This window comes from Pelophylax lessonae, assembly GCF_965119305.1.
Source record: "Pelophylax lessonae genome assembly, chromosome: 12".
Lineage (NCBI taxonomy): Eukaryota > Metazoa > Chordata > Amphibia > Anura > Ranidae > Pelophylax > Pelophylax lessonae.
Window position 1 is genome coordinate 13127216 of NC_138779.1, and position 14575 is coordinate 13141790.

Consider the following 14575-nt stretch of genomic DNA (forward strand, 5'->3'; position numbering starts at 1 on the left):
ATTCACCTTCAACCATCGACTGTTATATATGGGACAGTAAACCCTTGGAGATGCTGTGGGGTTATAATTTAGACCTCTTAACCATATTCACCCTCAACCATCGACTGTTATAAATGGGACAGTAAGCCCTTGGAGATGCTGTGGGGTTATACTTTAGACCTCTTGACCACATTCACCCTCAACCATCAACTGTTATAGATGGGACAGTAAGCCTTTGGAGATGCTGTGGGGTTGTACTTTAGACCTCTTGACCATATTCACCCTCAACCATTGACCGTTATAAATGGGACAGTAAACCCTTGGAGATGCTGTGGGGTTATACTTTAGAACTCATGACCCTATTCACCCTCAACCATCGACTGTTATAGATGGGACAGTAAACCCTTGGAGATGCTGTGGGGTTATACTTTAGACCTCTTTACCATATTCACCTTCAACCATCGACTGTTATATATGGGACAGTAAACCCTTGGAGATGCTGTGGGGTTATACTTTAGACCTCTTGACCATGTTCACCCTCAACCATCGACTGTTATAAATGGGACAGTAAGCCCTTGGAGATGCTGTGGGGTTATACTTTAGACCTCCACATTCACCCTCAACCATCAACTGTTATAGATGGGACAGTAAGCCTTTGGAGATGCTGTGGGGTTGTACTTTAGACCTCTTGACCATATTCACCCTCAACCATTGACCGTTATAAATGGGACAGTAAACCCTTGGAGATGCTGTGGGGTTATACTTTAGACCTCTTGACCCTATTCACCCTCAACCATCGACTGTTATAAATGGGACAGTAAACCCCTTGAGATGCTGTGGGGTTATACTTTAGACCTCTTGACCATATTGACCCTCAACCATTGACTGTTATAAATGGGACAGTAAGCTCTTGGAGATGCTGTGGGGTTATACTTTAAACCTCTTGACCATTTTCACCCTCAACCATCGACTGTTATAAATGGGACAGTAAACCCTTGGAGATGCTGTGGGGTTATACTTTAGACCTCTTGACCATATTCACCCTCAACCATCGACTGTTATAAATGGGACAGTAAACCCTTGGAGATGCTGTGGGGTTATACTTTAGACCTCTTGACCATATTCACCCTCAACCATCGACTGTTATAAATGGGACAGTAAACCCTTGGAGATGCTGTGTGGTTATACTTTAGACCTCTTGACCATATTCACCCTCAACCATCGACTGTTATAAATGGGAGAGTAAACCCTTGGAGATGCTGTGGTGTTATACTTTAGATCTCTTGACCACATTCACCCTCAACCATCGACTGTTATAGATGGGACAGTAAACCCTTGGAGATGCTGTGGGGTTATACTTTAGACCTCTTTACCATATTCACCCTCAACCATCGACTGTTATAAATGGGACAGTAAGCCCTTGGAGATGCTGTGGGGTTATACTGTAGACCTCTTGACCATATTCACCCTCATACATTGACTGTTATAGATGGGAAAGTAAACCCTTGGAGATGCTGTGGGGTTATGCTTTAGACCTCTTGACCATATTCACCCTCAACCATTGACTGTTATAAACGGGACAGTAAGCCCTTGGAGATGCTGTGGGGTTATACTTTAAACCTCTTGACCATATTCACTCTCAACCATCGACTGTTATAAATGGCACAGTAAGCCCTTGGAGATGCTGTGGGGTTATACTGTAGACCTCTTGACCATATTCACCCTCATACATTGACTGTTATAGATGGGAAAGTAAACCCTTGGAGATGCTGTGGGGTTATGCTTTAGACCTCTTGACCATATTCACCCTCAACCATCGACTGTTATAGATGGGACAGTAAACCCTTGGAGATGCTGTGGGGTTATACTTTAAACCTCTTGACCATATTCACTCTCAACCATCGACTGTTATAAATGGCACAGTAAGCCCTTGGAGATGCTGTGGGGTTATACTTTAGACCTCTTGACCATATTCACCCTCAACCATCGACTGTTATAGATGGGACAGTAATCCCTTGGCGATGCCGTGGGGTTATACTGTTGTAATGTGATGGATTTTATGCTGTACTTTATCAATTTTGTGTTAAATAAAATGTATTGTTTTATATAATTACTACTCTATGGTGTGTTCATCTTTATGCGATAACTCTACATCCTCTAAAGTCCACTTTTATGGGTGGGAGATCTATATCTCTTGGTCACCCTGTGTTTGTTCTTCATGGGTGTGCAAGAAGGAAAGAGCCAAAAGCAGAACATATTAGGTCAAGATTGGAATTCAGATTTGGGGCACATTCATGCGTGTGGCTAATATTGATGCCATCTGAAAAGCGAAGGTGATGTTTCGCATCCCCACTTTCTGTTTTAGCCCTCAAAATACCAACACACCACACCGCAACATTGCAACCAGTTGCAGGGCGGTTGCGGCGTGAATAGGTCTTGTTCGGAGGCAATGTGGATCCTGAGTTGTAATTAGTATGAACAGATGTAAAAACCGCATATTAACAATCCAGTAAGGTAGTGTTTTAAAGCAGCAAGATGGCCGCGCTCCGCTTCGATACGCAATGGCGTCACATCCTACGCGTTTCGTCTTCATAAGACGTCATATCTTTTAATTAGTATGAACGCTCCAGGTGCTGAATGCTTAAAGCGGTATTGAACCACCAGAAAAAAATGTGTACCCCCCTGCAGGTTTAAGTTATAATGTAATAGTATGCATCGCATACTAGCACATTATGACAGACTTACCTGGACAGTGAGCCCTCCTGCGCAGTGATGTCAGGGCTCCTGGGTACCTCCAATTGCGCTCAGTCTTTCTTCCAGGACTCGGCTGTAGGCCACGATGACGTCACTCCAAAGCATGTGCATGGGAGCCCCGGCCCGAGCTCTGAAGGGACGGCACGGGTATGCTGTCCCTTCAGAGCGCATGCGCCGGTGACATTTCTGGCTGCATGATATTTACTGTACCTACAGGTAAGCCTTATTATAGTCTTACCTATAGGTACAAGTTCATAAGTTGACTTAACTTCCACTTTAACCACTTCAAGACAGCAATACATATATATGCGTTGCGGGTTTGAAGTGGTTTACCCGAATTGTGGCTGAATATATTAGCTATAACCATTATTGTTTTTTACAGCTGACTCCTAAAAGCCTTCTGAGCGGCTCCCTGGTGTTTTTTGGGCTTACTGTTTCCGCCAGTTCACCCGAGAAATGATCTAACGGTGTGGCCGGCTGCTCCCATAGGCAATCAAAGACTACAGTATCTCACAAAAGTGAGTACACCCCTCACATTTTTGTAAATATTTTATTCTATCTTTTCAGGTGACAACACTGAGAAATGACACTTTGCTACAATGTAAAGTAGTGAGTGTACAGCTTGTATAACAGTGTAAATTTGCTGTCCCCTCAAAATAACTCAACACACAGCCATTAATGTCTAAACCACTGGCAACAAAAGTGAGTACACCCCTAAGTGACAATGTCCAAATTGGGCCCAAAGTGTCAATATTTTATGTGGCCACCATTATTTTCCAGCACTACCTTAACCCTCTTGGGAATGAAGTTCACCAGAGCTTCACAGGTTGTCACTGGAGTCCTCTTCCACTCCTCCATGATGACATCACAGTGCTGATGGATGTAATAGGACCTTGTACTCCTCCACCTTCCGTTTGAGGATGCCCCACAGATGCTCAATAGGGTTTAGGTCTGGAGACATGCTTGGCCAGTCCATCCCCTTTACCCTTCTTTAGCAAGGCAGTGGTCATCTTGGAGGTGTTTGGGGTCGTCATCATGTTGGAATACTGCCCTGCGGCCCAGTCTCTGAAGGGAGGGGATCATGCTCTGCTTCAGTATGTCACAGTACATGTTGGCATTCATGGTTCCCTCAATGAACTGTAGCTCTCCAGTGCTGGCAGCACTCATGCAGCCCCAGACCATGACACTCCCACCACCATGCTTGACTGTAGGCAAGACACACTTGTCTTTGTACTCCTCACCTGGTTGCCACCACACACGCTTGACACTATCTGAACCAAATAAGTTTATCTTGGTCTCATCAGACCACAGGACATGGTTCCAGTAATCCATGTCCTTAGTCTGCTTGACTTCAGCAAACTGTTTGTGGGCTTTCTTGTGCATCATCTTTAGAAGAGGTTTCCTACTGGGACGACAGCCATGCAGACCAATTTGATGCAGTGTGCGGCGTATGGTCTGAGCACTGACAGGCTGACCCCCCACCCCTTCAACCTCTGCAGCAATGCTGGCAGCACTCATACATCTATTTCCCAAAGACAACCTCTGGATATGACGCTGAGCACGTGAACTCAACTTCTTTGGTGGACCATGGTGAGGCCTGTTCTGAGTGGAACCTGTCCTGTTAAACCACTGTAAGGTCTTGGCCACCGTGCTGCAGCGCAGTTTCAGGGTCTTGGCAATCTTCTTATAGCCTAGGCCATCTTTATGTAGAGCAACAATTCTTTTTTTCAGATCCTCAGAGAGTTCTTTGCCATGAGGTGCCATGTTGAACTTCCAGTGACCAGTATGAGAGAGTGAGAGTGATAACACCAAATTTAACACACCTGCTTCCCATTCACACCTGAGACCTTGTAACACTAACGAGTCACATGGCACCAGGGGAGGGAAAATGGCTAATTGGGCCCAATTTGGACTTTTTCACTTAGGGGTGTACTCACTTTTGTTGCCAGCGGTTTAGACATTAATGGCTGTGTGTTGAGTTATTTTGAGGGGACAGCAAATTTACACTGTTATACAAGCTGTACACTCACTACTTTACATTGTAGCAAAGTGTCATTTCTTCAGTGTTGTCACATGAGAAGATAGAATAAAATATTTACAAAAATGTGAGGGGTGTGTTCACTTTGTGAGATACTGTAGCTGATAAGTATTCCAAACAATACAGATAAAAGGATAGTTACTGCAACGATAAATTTCCCACAAACCCCCCCCCCAAAAAACAATCTCTATTACTTTATCACTTTTAGCGCCTCCTTCTGGAACCCAGTGAGCATTATTCTTCTTTGAGGCTTTAAATAATATTTTGGCATTCTAACGCAGCCTTGTCTTTTACATTCTATAGGACCCCCTGAAACGGCTACAAATGACATGAAAACTTATATGGACATGCTGAATCCCGAAATAAACCCCACTGGAGGCAAGAAAGGCGACAGCAGCATCCCTCCTCCCCCGCCGCCGGCCTTTCCTCCCCCGCCGCCACCGCCGCCGGCTCCTGAGTCCAGACTCCCGCCACCCCCGTGTTATCCAGCGCCAAGCCCTCCTGAGGGTCAGCACACATCGGAGATCTACGTCCAGGCCAAGAACAATCTTCGGCACGTGGAGAGTGAAATCCTGCAGGAAGAGGTAATCTGTGACATGTAGTAGATTTGATTATGGTTCCCCCTCCTCCACCATTTATAGGCAGGACGCCGGCCATGTTGGCTTAAAGCGATAATAAACCCAAAACCAAAAATGTCAGAGATTGCAGCTTACCAATCATTAGATGTGGAGGCTGCATTAGTTTCCACTTGGTGATCCAGCCAGTAACACACCTCCTGTATTAGAGTTCCCCCTACTCTGGATGAAGGAGCACAGGAGTTTGTGAGAGGCCACTGGACAAACCCCATTACTCTTAGTAAGGGAAACAGTATATTTTTCTTGAGATACAGTGCAGGCTCCTATACTTGGAATTGGAGGGACTTTATATGAGCGCTCCAACGCCACATTTGAGCCCCAACGTATCGGTCAGTAAAGAAAAGAGTTTGACAGAGACTGCCAAGTTATTATCTTTGCATTGCACCTTAAAGTGCTATTACACCCAAAATCGAGAATGTAACATATTGCAACTTACCAATCATTAGATGTGGCGGTTGCATTCGTTTTCACCTGGTGATCCAGCCAGTAACACACCTCCTGTATTAGAGTGCCCCCAGTATGGATGAAGGAGCACTGGAGTTTGTGAGAGGCCACTGGACAAACCCAACTATTCCTACTAAGGGGAACAGTATTTTTTTCTTGGGATGCAGTGCAGGCTCCTTTACTTGGAATTGGAGGAACTTTATTTGGGTGCGCCAATGCCAGATGTTGGCCAAAACGTACCAACCAGTAAGGAAAGGGTTTGACAGAGACTGCCAAATTATTATCTTTGCATTGCACCTTAAAGTGCTATTTCACCCAAAACCAAAAATGTCAAATATTGTAGATAACCAAGCATTAGATGTGGTGGCAGCATTCGTTTTCTTTAGGCCTTTTTTCCCCTCTTTTTTTCACCTGATCTGGCCAGTAACACACCTCCTGTATTAGTGCACCCCCAGACTGGATGAAGGAGCACAGGGGTTGGTGGGAGGCCACTGAACAAACCCCACTACTCCTACTAAAGAGGAACAGTATTTTTTTTCTTGGGATACAATGCACGCTCCTATACTTGGAATTGAAGGAACTTTATTTGGGCGCTCCAACGCCACATTTGGGACCCAACGTACTGGCCGGTAAGGAAAGAGTTTGACAGAGACTGACAAATTATTATCTTTGCATTGCCCCTTAAAGTGTTATTACACCCAAAACCAAGAATGTAAAATATTGCAGATAACCAATCATTAGATGTGGTGGCAGCATTCATTTTTTTAGGCTTCCCCCCACCCTCTTTTTTTACCTGATCTGTCAGTAACACACCTCCTGTATTGGGGGGAGTGTTTAGATGGACTAGCAGATTTAGATACACTAACAAAATAAAGCCAAACTAAAGCCAGCTAATACTTTTGGTATAAAGGTTTTACATAAATAAAAGCTGATCTTTATATACACCGTCGTCAGTGGTAAATGGTTTGTCCCATTCATGTAAACTGATAAACGGAAAAAAAAAATATATATATAATATATATTTACTGTGTAACATAAATGGATGTTTTTTTTCTTTGTATTTATTTTGGTTTTATTTTGAGTTTTACTGTATTGTTTTATAGGTTTGAATCGTATTGTTTATTTGTAATTATAAATGAATAATATATATATATATATATACAGTATATAATATATTTACTGTGTGTGTATGTGTGTATATATATATATATTTACTGTGATATATATATTTTACTGTGTGTATGCGTGTATGTGTGTGTGTATATATATATATATATATATATATATATATATATATATATAATATACTGTGTTTTTTAAATATAAATATATATATATATATATATATATATATATAACATAATTTTTTTTTTTTTTTTACTGTGTGTGTATGTATGTATGTATGTATGTGTGTGTGTATATATATATATATATATATATATATATATATATATATATATATATTAGTGTGTGTGTGTGTATAATATATATCTTTTTTTTTTTTTTTACTGTGTGTGTGTGTGTGTGTATGTGTGTGTATATATATATATATATATATATATATATATATATATATATATATATATATAAATTGTGTAATTTTTCCTACAAATTTGATTTTGATAAAGGGCTGTGCAAATATTTTGTGACATAAAAAAGTGCAAGAGTCACCATTTTATTCTCCAGGTCCTCTGCTTTAGAGAATATATAATATTTGGCAGTGTTAAGTCATTTTCTAGCAAAAAAAAATGCTGGATTGTACATGTGTGCAAAAAATTAAGAAATTGCCCTGGTAAGGAAGTGATTATTTTGCCCACCGTTGGTAGGCTTCTGCCTGGCACATGTGCCCCATTACTGTGCTGGTTATACCGCGAAATGGGCGGCGGCCTTTTTTGTGTTTTCTCGTTTCCCCTTTGAAAACCTGAAGCCTCTGGGTGTAAATTAGCCGGCGGTTCCATAGGAAAGACTCGGATTCCCGGGTCATGCATTATTCTATAGCACCATCCTACACCTGGCCTCCTGACAGTAAGACTTCCCACACCGCCATTACGGGATTAGTCCAGGGTGCTGGCGGTGTCGTTCGATGTCAGGATCACTTTCCTTTGGGGTTTTAATTAACATTCATATTTAACTGCACTGCGGCTTCCAGCAATTAAGGAAACAGATGTTTACACTGACAGCCGAGCTCCGGTGCAAAAGGAGAACAAGGGAATAAAGGTATAAAGAAGAACGCATAGCTGCCAGCACTTAGGGCCTTAAAGGGGAACTCCAGTTTAGCAAAAGAAAAAAATTAAAAATAAACAGCCCAGCATGCTGGAAAAAAGAAAAAGCAACTCCTGCTGCAGTAATAAAATCGTACTTTATCCTCACTCCACTGCGGGACTTCTAGTGGCCAAGCCAGTGCTTTGGCTGAAGAGTCTCCACACTACACAAGGAATAAAATTAACCACTTCTGAACCAGAAGGATTTGCCCTGTTAATGACCAGGCCATTTTTTGCCATTTGGCACTGCGTTATTTTAACGGAAAATTGCGTGGTCGTTTGATGCTGTACCCAAATATATTTGATGTCCTTTTTCTTCCCACAAATAGAGCTTTCTTTTGGTGGTATTTGATCACCTGTGCAATTTTTTTTTTCTATGCGATATAAACAAAAAAAGAGCGACAATTCTAAAAAAAAAAAAAAAAAACAATATTTTTCACTTTCTGCTATATAACATTCCCAAAAAAATTTAAAAATCTAATATTTTCATCATTTTAGGCAAATTTGTATTCTGCTACATATTTTAGGTAAAAAAAAAAAATTGCAATAAGCGTATTTTGATTGGTTTGTGCAAAATGTATCATGTCTACAAACTAGGGGAAAGATTTGTCTTTTTTATACTAGTAATGGCGGCAATCTGCAATTATAAACGTGACTGCGACATTGCGGCAGACAGATCGGACCCCTAACTGAGGTTTTTGACACTTTTGGGGGTACCAGTGACATTACTACAGTAATCAGTGCTATAAATATGCACTGTTACTGCAAAAATGTCACTGGCAGGGAAAGGGTTAACCTAGGGGTGTTTAACCACTTCCATACCAGGCCTATTTCGGACACTTTGTGTTTACAAGTTAAAACCAGTATTTTTTCCTAGAAAACTACTTAGAACCCCCAAACATTATATATATTTTTTTAGCAAAGACTCTTGAGAATAAAATGGCGGTCATTGCAATATTTTTTGTCACGCGGTATTTGCGCAGCGGTCTTTAAAACGCCATTTTTTTGGGAAAAATTACATTTCACTGCATTTAAATAATAAACAGTAAAGTTAGCCCATTTTTTTTGTATATTGTGAAAGATGATGTCACGCCGAGTAAATAGATACCCAACATGTTACGGTTTAAAATTGCGCCCCCCTGTGGGATGGCGACAAACTACGGTCAATAGAGATCTCAATAGGCGACATTTTAAATTTATTTAACGGTTACTAGTTTAGAGTTGGAGTGTAGCTCTTTTTTTTAAATTATTGCTCACGCTCTGGCGATCGCGGCGATACCTCACATGTGTGGTTTGAACAGCGATTTCATTCGCAGCTCGACTTCCGTATACGTTTTTTTTTGTGCGCGAGCTAACGGTGATCGGGGTGGCTAAATTTTTTATTTTTTTTTTTTCCCATTTATTTTATTTTTTTTTAACTTTATTACAGTTTTTAAAAAAAAAATAAAAAATCTGATCACTTTTATTGCTGTCACAAGCAATGTAAACATCCCTTGTGACAGCAATATGCAGTGACAGGTACACTTTATGGAGGGATCGAGGGTCTAAAAGACACCAAACCCCTCCACTACACTTCCCTGTATGCAAAACGCCGAAAACGGCGTTTTTGCATACAGCCGTTTTTCAAATTTGGCGCCGTTTTGCAGCACACTAACCCGGAAGTGACGTCATGGACGCAGCCTCCGGGTTACGTCATCGGAGACCCGATCGATGCCGTTTCTGGCATTCATCGGGACTCCATCCAGCCGGCGGACGCGCCGGCTGGGTGCTCGGGGCTCCCGGTGGGACGGGAGCCCCGGTAAAAGCCGCGGAAGGCGGCGGGAGGGGGGGGACGTCCCCTCCCGCCCCCCGGGTAACGATCGAGCGGCTCCCGAGCCGCATCGATCGGTACCGATGGAAAGCCGACCGTCGGCTTCAAACAACGGTACCGGGATGATGCCTCTAGCTAGAGGCATCATCCCGGTATACCCCCGCAAAGTTTACGACGTCATATGACGTCGTCCTAGGGGGAAGTGGTTAAAGGGTTAAGTGTGAGCCTAGGGAGTGTCTTCTAACCGTATGGGGGCGTGGCTTGTGAAATGACCATAGAGACCTGTGTTCCTATATAGAAGGATCACAGGGGCTCTGCAATAATTTCAGAGAGAAGAATGGTCAGCTGTGTTTACAAAAGCTGACCGTTCTCTCTCAGCGGGGAGCGATCGCGGGTGCCCAACAGCAATCGCGGCCGACGGCCCTGTGCATCAGCATCCCCGCTGCCTAGTGGGGGGGGGGAGCGCTGCCGGCTGTGCACGCTCGCCCTCCAGCACCACGCGCGCGACCGGACTATGTCGTTTCGCACAGCCGAGCCAACCTGCCGCAGTAAAACTGCGGTAGGCGGTCAGCAAGTGGTTAAATTCAGCTGGCTACTTTGTAACATCCATTTTAAATATGAATGTACATTTGCTACATAGCCTGTTGTATTTTCCTAACGCGTTTCGGCTGTGACAGCCTTCCCCATAGCACATAAGGAAGGCTAATTTAACAGGAAAAAAAAACGCGCTAAAAAGTGAAACATTAAAAATAATAATAAATAAGCAGCAACTAATCTGTATGATAACATCACAGATCAAATCCAAAAAGTATACATTCAAGTGGCGCTAATCAGTACCTAAATGTGCAGCACAAATCAAATCCAATAATATAATGTCAGAAAGTCCCATAAATGTGATTGTTCAAAGTTAATGATAACCCCATCCACCACCATGAAGAGTGATCAGATACCGCCACCAATGAAAAATGCCCTTACCAGATCCTACTGACCCCTCATTACAAAAGGTCAACAATCGCTTGTGAATCCAAACCCAGCCAAGGCCTTTATACCCTCCATATAGGTCCTCCAATCAGACTCCACACTCTCCTCAATTCCGTATCGTGGAGGTTACCCAGAATACAAAAGGCTCCACATAGTGTAACTTATATAAAATGTATTAAATAAAGTATTAAATTGCACTTGCATCAAAAAGAATAATAAAACGCTTACAATTGTGCGTGTCGGCCGGTACACACACAATAACCCATCCTTCCGGGACTCGCGGGATTCAATGACGTCAGTGGTCTCCCCCGCCCTACGTGTTTTGTCATACATTGACGTCCTCCAGGGGAATGGGCTGTGCGCTGAGTCGCTGCTAGTTATACCATATACAGAAAACCACGCCTCATTCTGAGCCTCGGATGACTCCTACATGGCACAACTATTCACCTTGATCTAATCCAAGCCTCATTTGCACTAAATAGAGAGAAGTAAGAATTAACCACCCCGCCAATCAGATATGGATTGTGTCATGTACACACAACAACCCACATAAGGAAGGCTATCACAGCTGAAACGCGTTAGCCAGTTATATTTGTGTTCTACTGTGTAACAAATGAACATTTATATTTTAACGGATGTTACTGAGTAGCCAGGTGAAGTCAATTAAATGCCTGCTGCAATACCTGCTCCCAGTGCACAGCTGCAGGCAGTCTGCGTCCAGGGGCGATCACTCGCATGTGATTGTTTTCATGAGAGATTACATGCGAGCCAGCGCAGTTCGCTGCGGGAGCTGGTAGTCTCCCATTGCTTTTGAAATAGGTTGCTTCTGGCAGCTAATTTGGGGGGACCCCTCCTTGGGGTTCTCGCATCTAAATGCCAAGCAGGTGCATTCAAAAGTGTATTTGCACCCCTAGCCGCTTCCTGAGTGTGCTATAGCCAAAACGCAGCTACAGCGTGGCTCTCCGGTTCCAGGAGGACATCCATGGATGACCCCCCTACATGCAAACCTCCTTTGGACACAGCTGATCACAGATCACGGTAAAGGGCCAATCATTCATAGCAGCCCTTTACCGTGTGATCAGCTGTGTCCAATCCCAGCTGGTCACATGTAAACAGACCTGCTGGTTATCAGTATTCCACAGTGAGTACATGTTTTACACTGATAATCCCTGCTCTGCTTATCAGTACGGCCCCGTCAGTGGCATTCAGTGCCCATCAGTTCAGGATATCATTCTTAAACAGTGCAGCTTATTAGTGCCACCTATAAGTGCACAAGTGCCGCCTTATCAGTGCCGCCTCATCTGTGCCCATCAGTGCCGCCCCATCTGTGCCCATCAGGACCGCCTTATCTGTGCTCATCACTGCCGCCTCATCTGTGCCCATCAGTGCCACCTCATCTGTTCCCATCAGTGCCGCCTCATCTGTTCCCATCAGTGCCGCCTCATCAGTGTCACCTAATCAGTGCCGCCTCATCAGTTCACATCAGTGCAGCCTCAGCACACAGGAGGTTTTGGAAGGAGCAGAGAGGACAATTGGGGTGATATTTGGAGATGAAGTTGGTGATGTAGCTGGGATAGAGTTGTGGATGGCTTTGTAAGTTGTTGTTGTTAATAATTTGAATTTTATTTGTTGGGCAACTTGGAGCCAGTCAAGAAATTGTCAGAGATGGGTGGAGGTCACAGAGTGGAGGCCAGTGGATGAATTGGCAGCGAGGTGTGGAGGACACTGAATGGAGGACAGTGGGAGGCATTAATAGAGCGGGGTGGAGGACCCTTAGCAGAGGCCAGTGGGAAGGATTGGCAGAGAGGGGTGGAGGACACTGAGAGGAGACCAGTGGAGGGATTGGCAGAGTGGGTTGGAAGACACTGGGCAGAGGCCAGTGGGAAGGATCGGCAGAGAGTGGTGGAGGACACTGAGAGGAGGCCATTGGAGGGATTGGCAGAGAGGGTTGGAAAACACTGGGAAGAGGCCAGTGGAGGGATTGGCAAAGATAGGTGGAGCAAATTGAGCGAAAACCAGTGAAGGGATTGGCAGAGAGGGTTGGAGAACACTAAGTGGAGGCCAATAGAAGGGATTGGCAGAGAGGTGTGGAGGCCAGTGGAGGGATTGGTAGAGGGGTGTGGAGGCCAGTGGAGAGATTGTTAGAGAGGTGTGGAGGACACTGAGTGGAGGCCAGTGGGAAGGATTGGCAGAGAGGGGTGAAGGACACTGAGAGGAGACCAGTGGAGGGGTTGGCAGAGAGGGTTGGAGGACACTGAGAGGAGGCCAGTGGAGGGATTGGCAGAGAGGGTTGGAAAACACTGGGCAGAGGCCAGTGGAAGGATTGGCAAATATAAGTGGAGGATATTGAGCGGAGACCAGTGAAGTGATTGGCAGAGAGGGTTGGAGAACAATGAATGGAGGTAAGTTGGGATGGATTGGTAGAGAGGTGTGGAGGACACTTAGTGAAGGCCAGTGGAGGGATTGGCAGAGAGGTGTGGAGGACAATAAGTGGAGGCCAATAGAAGGGATTAGCAGAGAGGTATGGAGACCAGTGTAGGGATTGGTAGAGAGGTGTGGAGGATACTGAATTGAGGCCAGTGGAGGGATTGGCAGAAAGGGTAGGAGGACACTGAGTTAAGGCCAGTGGACGGATTGGCAAATATAAGTGGAGGATATTGAGCTGAGACCAGTGAAGGGATTGGCAGAGCGGGTTGGAGAACACTGAATGGAGGTAAGTTGGGAGGGATTGGCAGAGAGGTGTGGAGGACACTTAGTGAAGGCCAGTGGAGGGATTGGCAGAGAGGTGTGGAGGACACTAAGTGGAGGCCAATAGAAGGGATTGGCAGAGAGGTGTGGAGGCCAGTGTAGGGATTGGCAGAGAGGTGTGGAGGACACTAAGTGGAGGCCAATAGAAGGGATTGGCAGAGAGGTGTGGAGGCCAGTGGAGGGATTGGCAGAGAGGTGTGGAGGACACTAAGTGGAGGCCAGTGGAGGGATTGGCAGAGAGGTGTTGAGGCCAGTATAGGGATTGGCAGAGAGGTGTGGAGGACACTGAGCGGTTGATATGGTAGATGAGATTGGTAGAAGCATTTATAACAGACTGAAGGAGGTATAATGTGTGTAGAAGCTGACCAATGAGGAGATAATTTCCATAGTCAAGGTGAGAGATAAGAAGTGAGTTAGTGCCTTGGTGGTTTCATAAGTTAGGAAGGAGAACTTTTTTGAGATGAGGTGAAGGTGGTAGGATTTGAATAGTGATTAAATGTTGGGTCACAAAGCAGTCGGAGTCCAGCATAATATCTTGCACCCCGATGTGAGTGGAGGGACTGATAGAAGTACTATTGATCTTGATGTTCTCTTGTCCTGGTGGCACAGGGACAGGAAGTAGGGAAAATCTCTTGAATGGGGTCACAGCAATAATAAGGTAAGCAGAATTTTTAGTAGTTCTCCGGGTTATAAAGTGTTGTCCAATAGAACACACCCCCCCCCCCCCCCACCACCATAAAGGTAAACTGAAGTGAAGAACATGCTCTCCCAGTATGGTAAATGGTTGGGTAGGCTGACCATTCACACTCATCCCAGAAGCTGGAAGCCAAGACCTCTTCATATGGATGATGCCTACACGTCCAGCAAGCCAACACTGGAGCTACCATATATGAACAAAAGCTAATAATAATAATAATAATAATGC

General features: G+C 44.3%; 1 protein-coding gene across 1 annotated transcript in view; it reads left to right on the top strand.

Annotated features, from left to right (window-relative positions):
* ESPN (espin) overlaps positions 1-14575 on the top strand; it is a gene marked incomplete at its 3' end in the record, with an annotated part of 223278 nt that overhangs the window by 67078 nt on the left and 141625 nt on the right. Inside the window, exon 4 of the mRNA XM_082273297.1 lies at positions 5075-5355. Coding sequence (XP_082129423.1) covers positions 5075-5355 — 281 coding nt within the window. The remainder of the gene's footprint in view (positions 1-5074; positions 5356-14575) is intronic.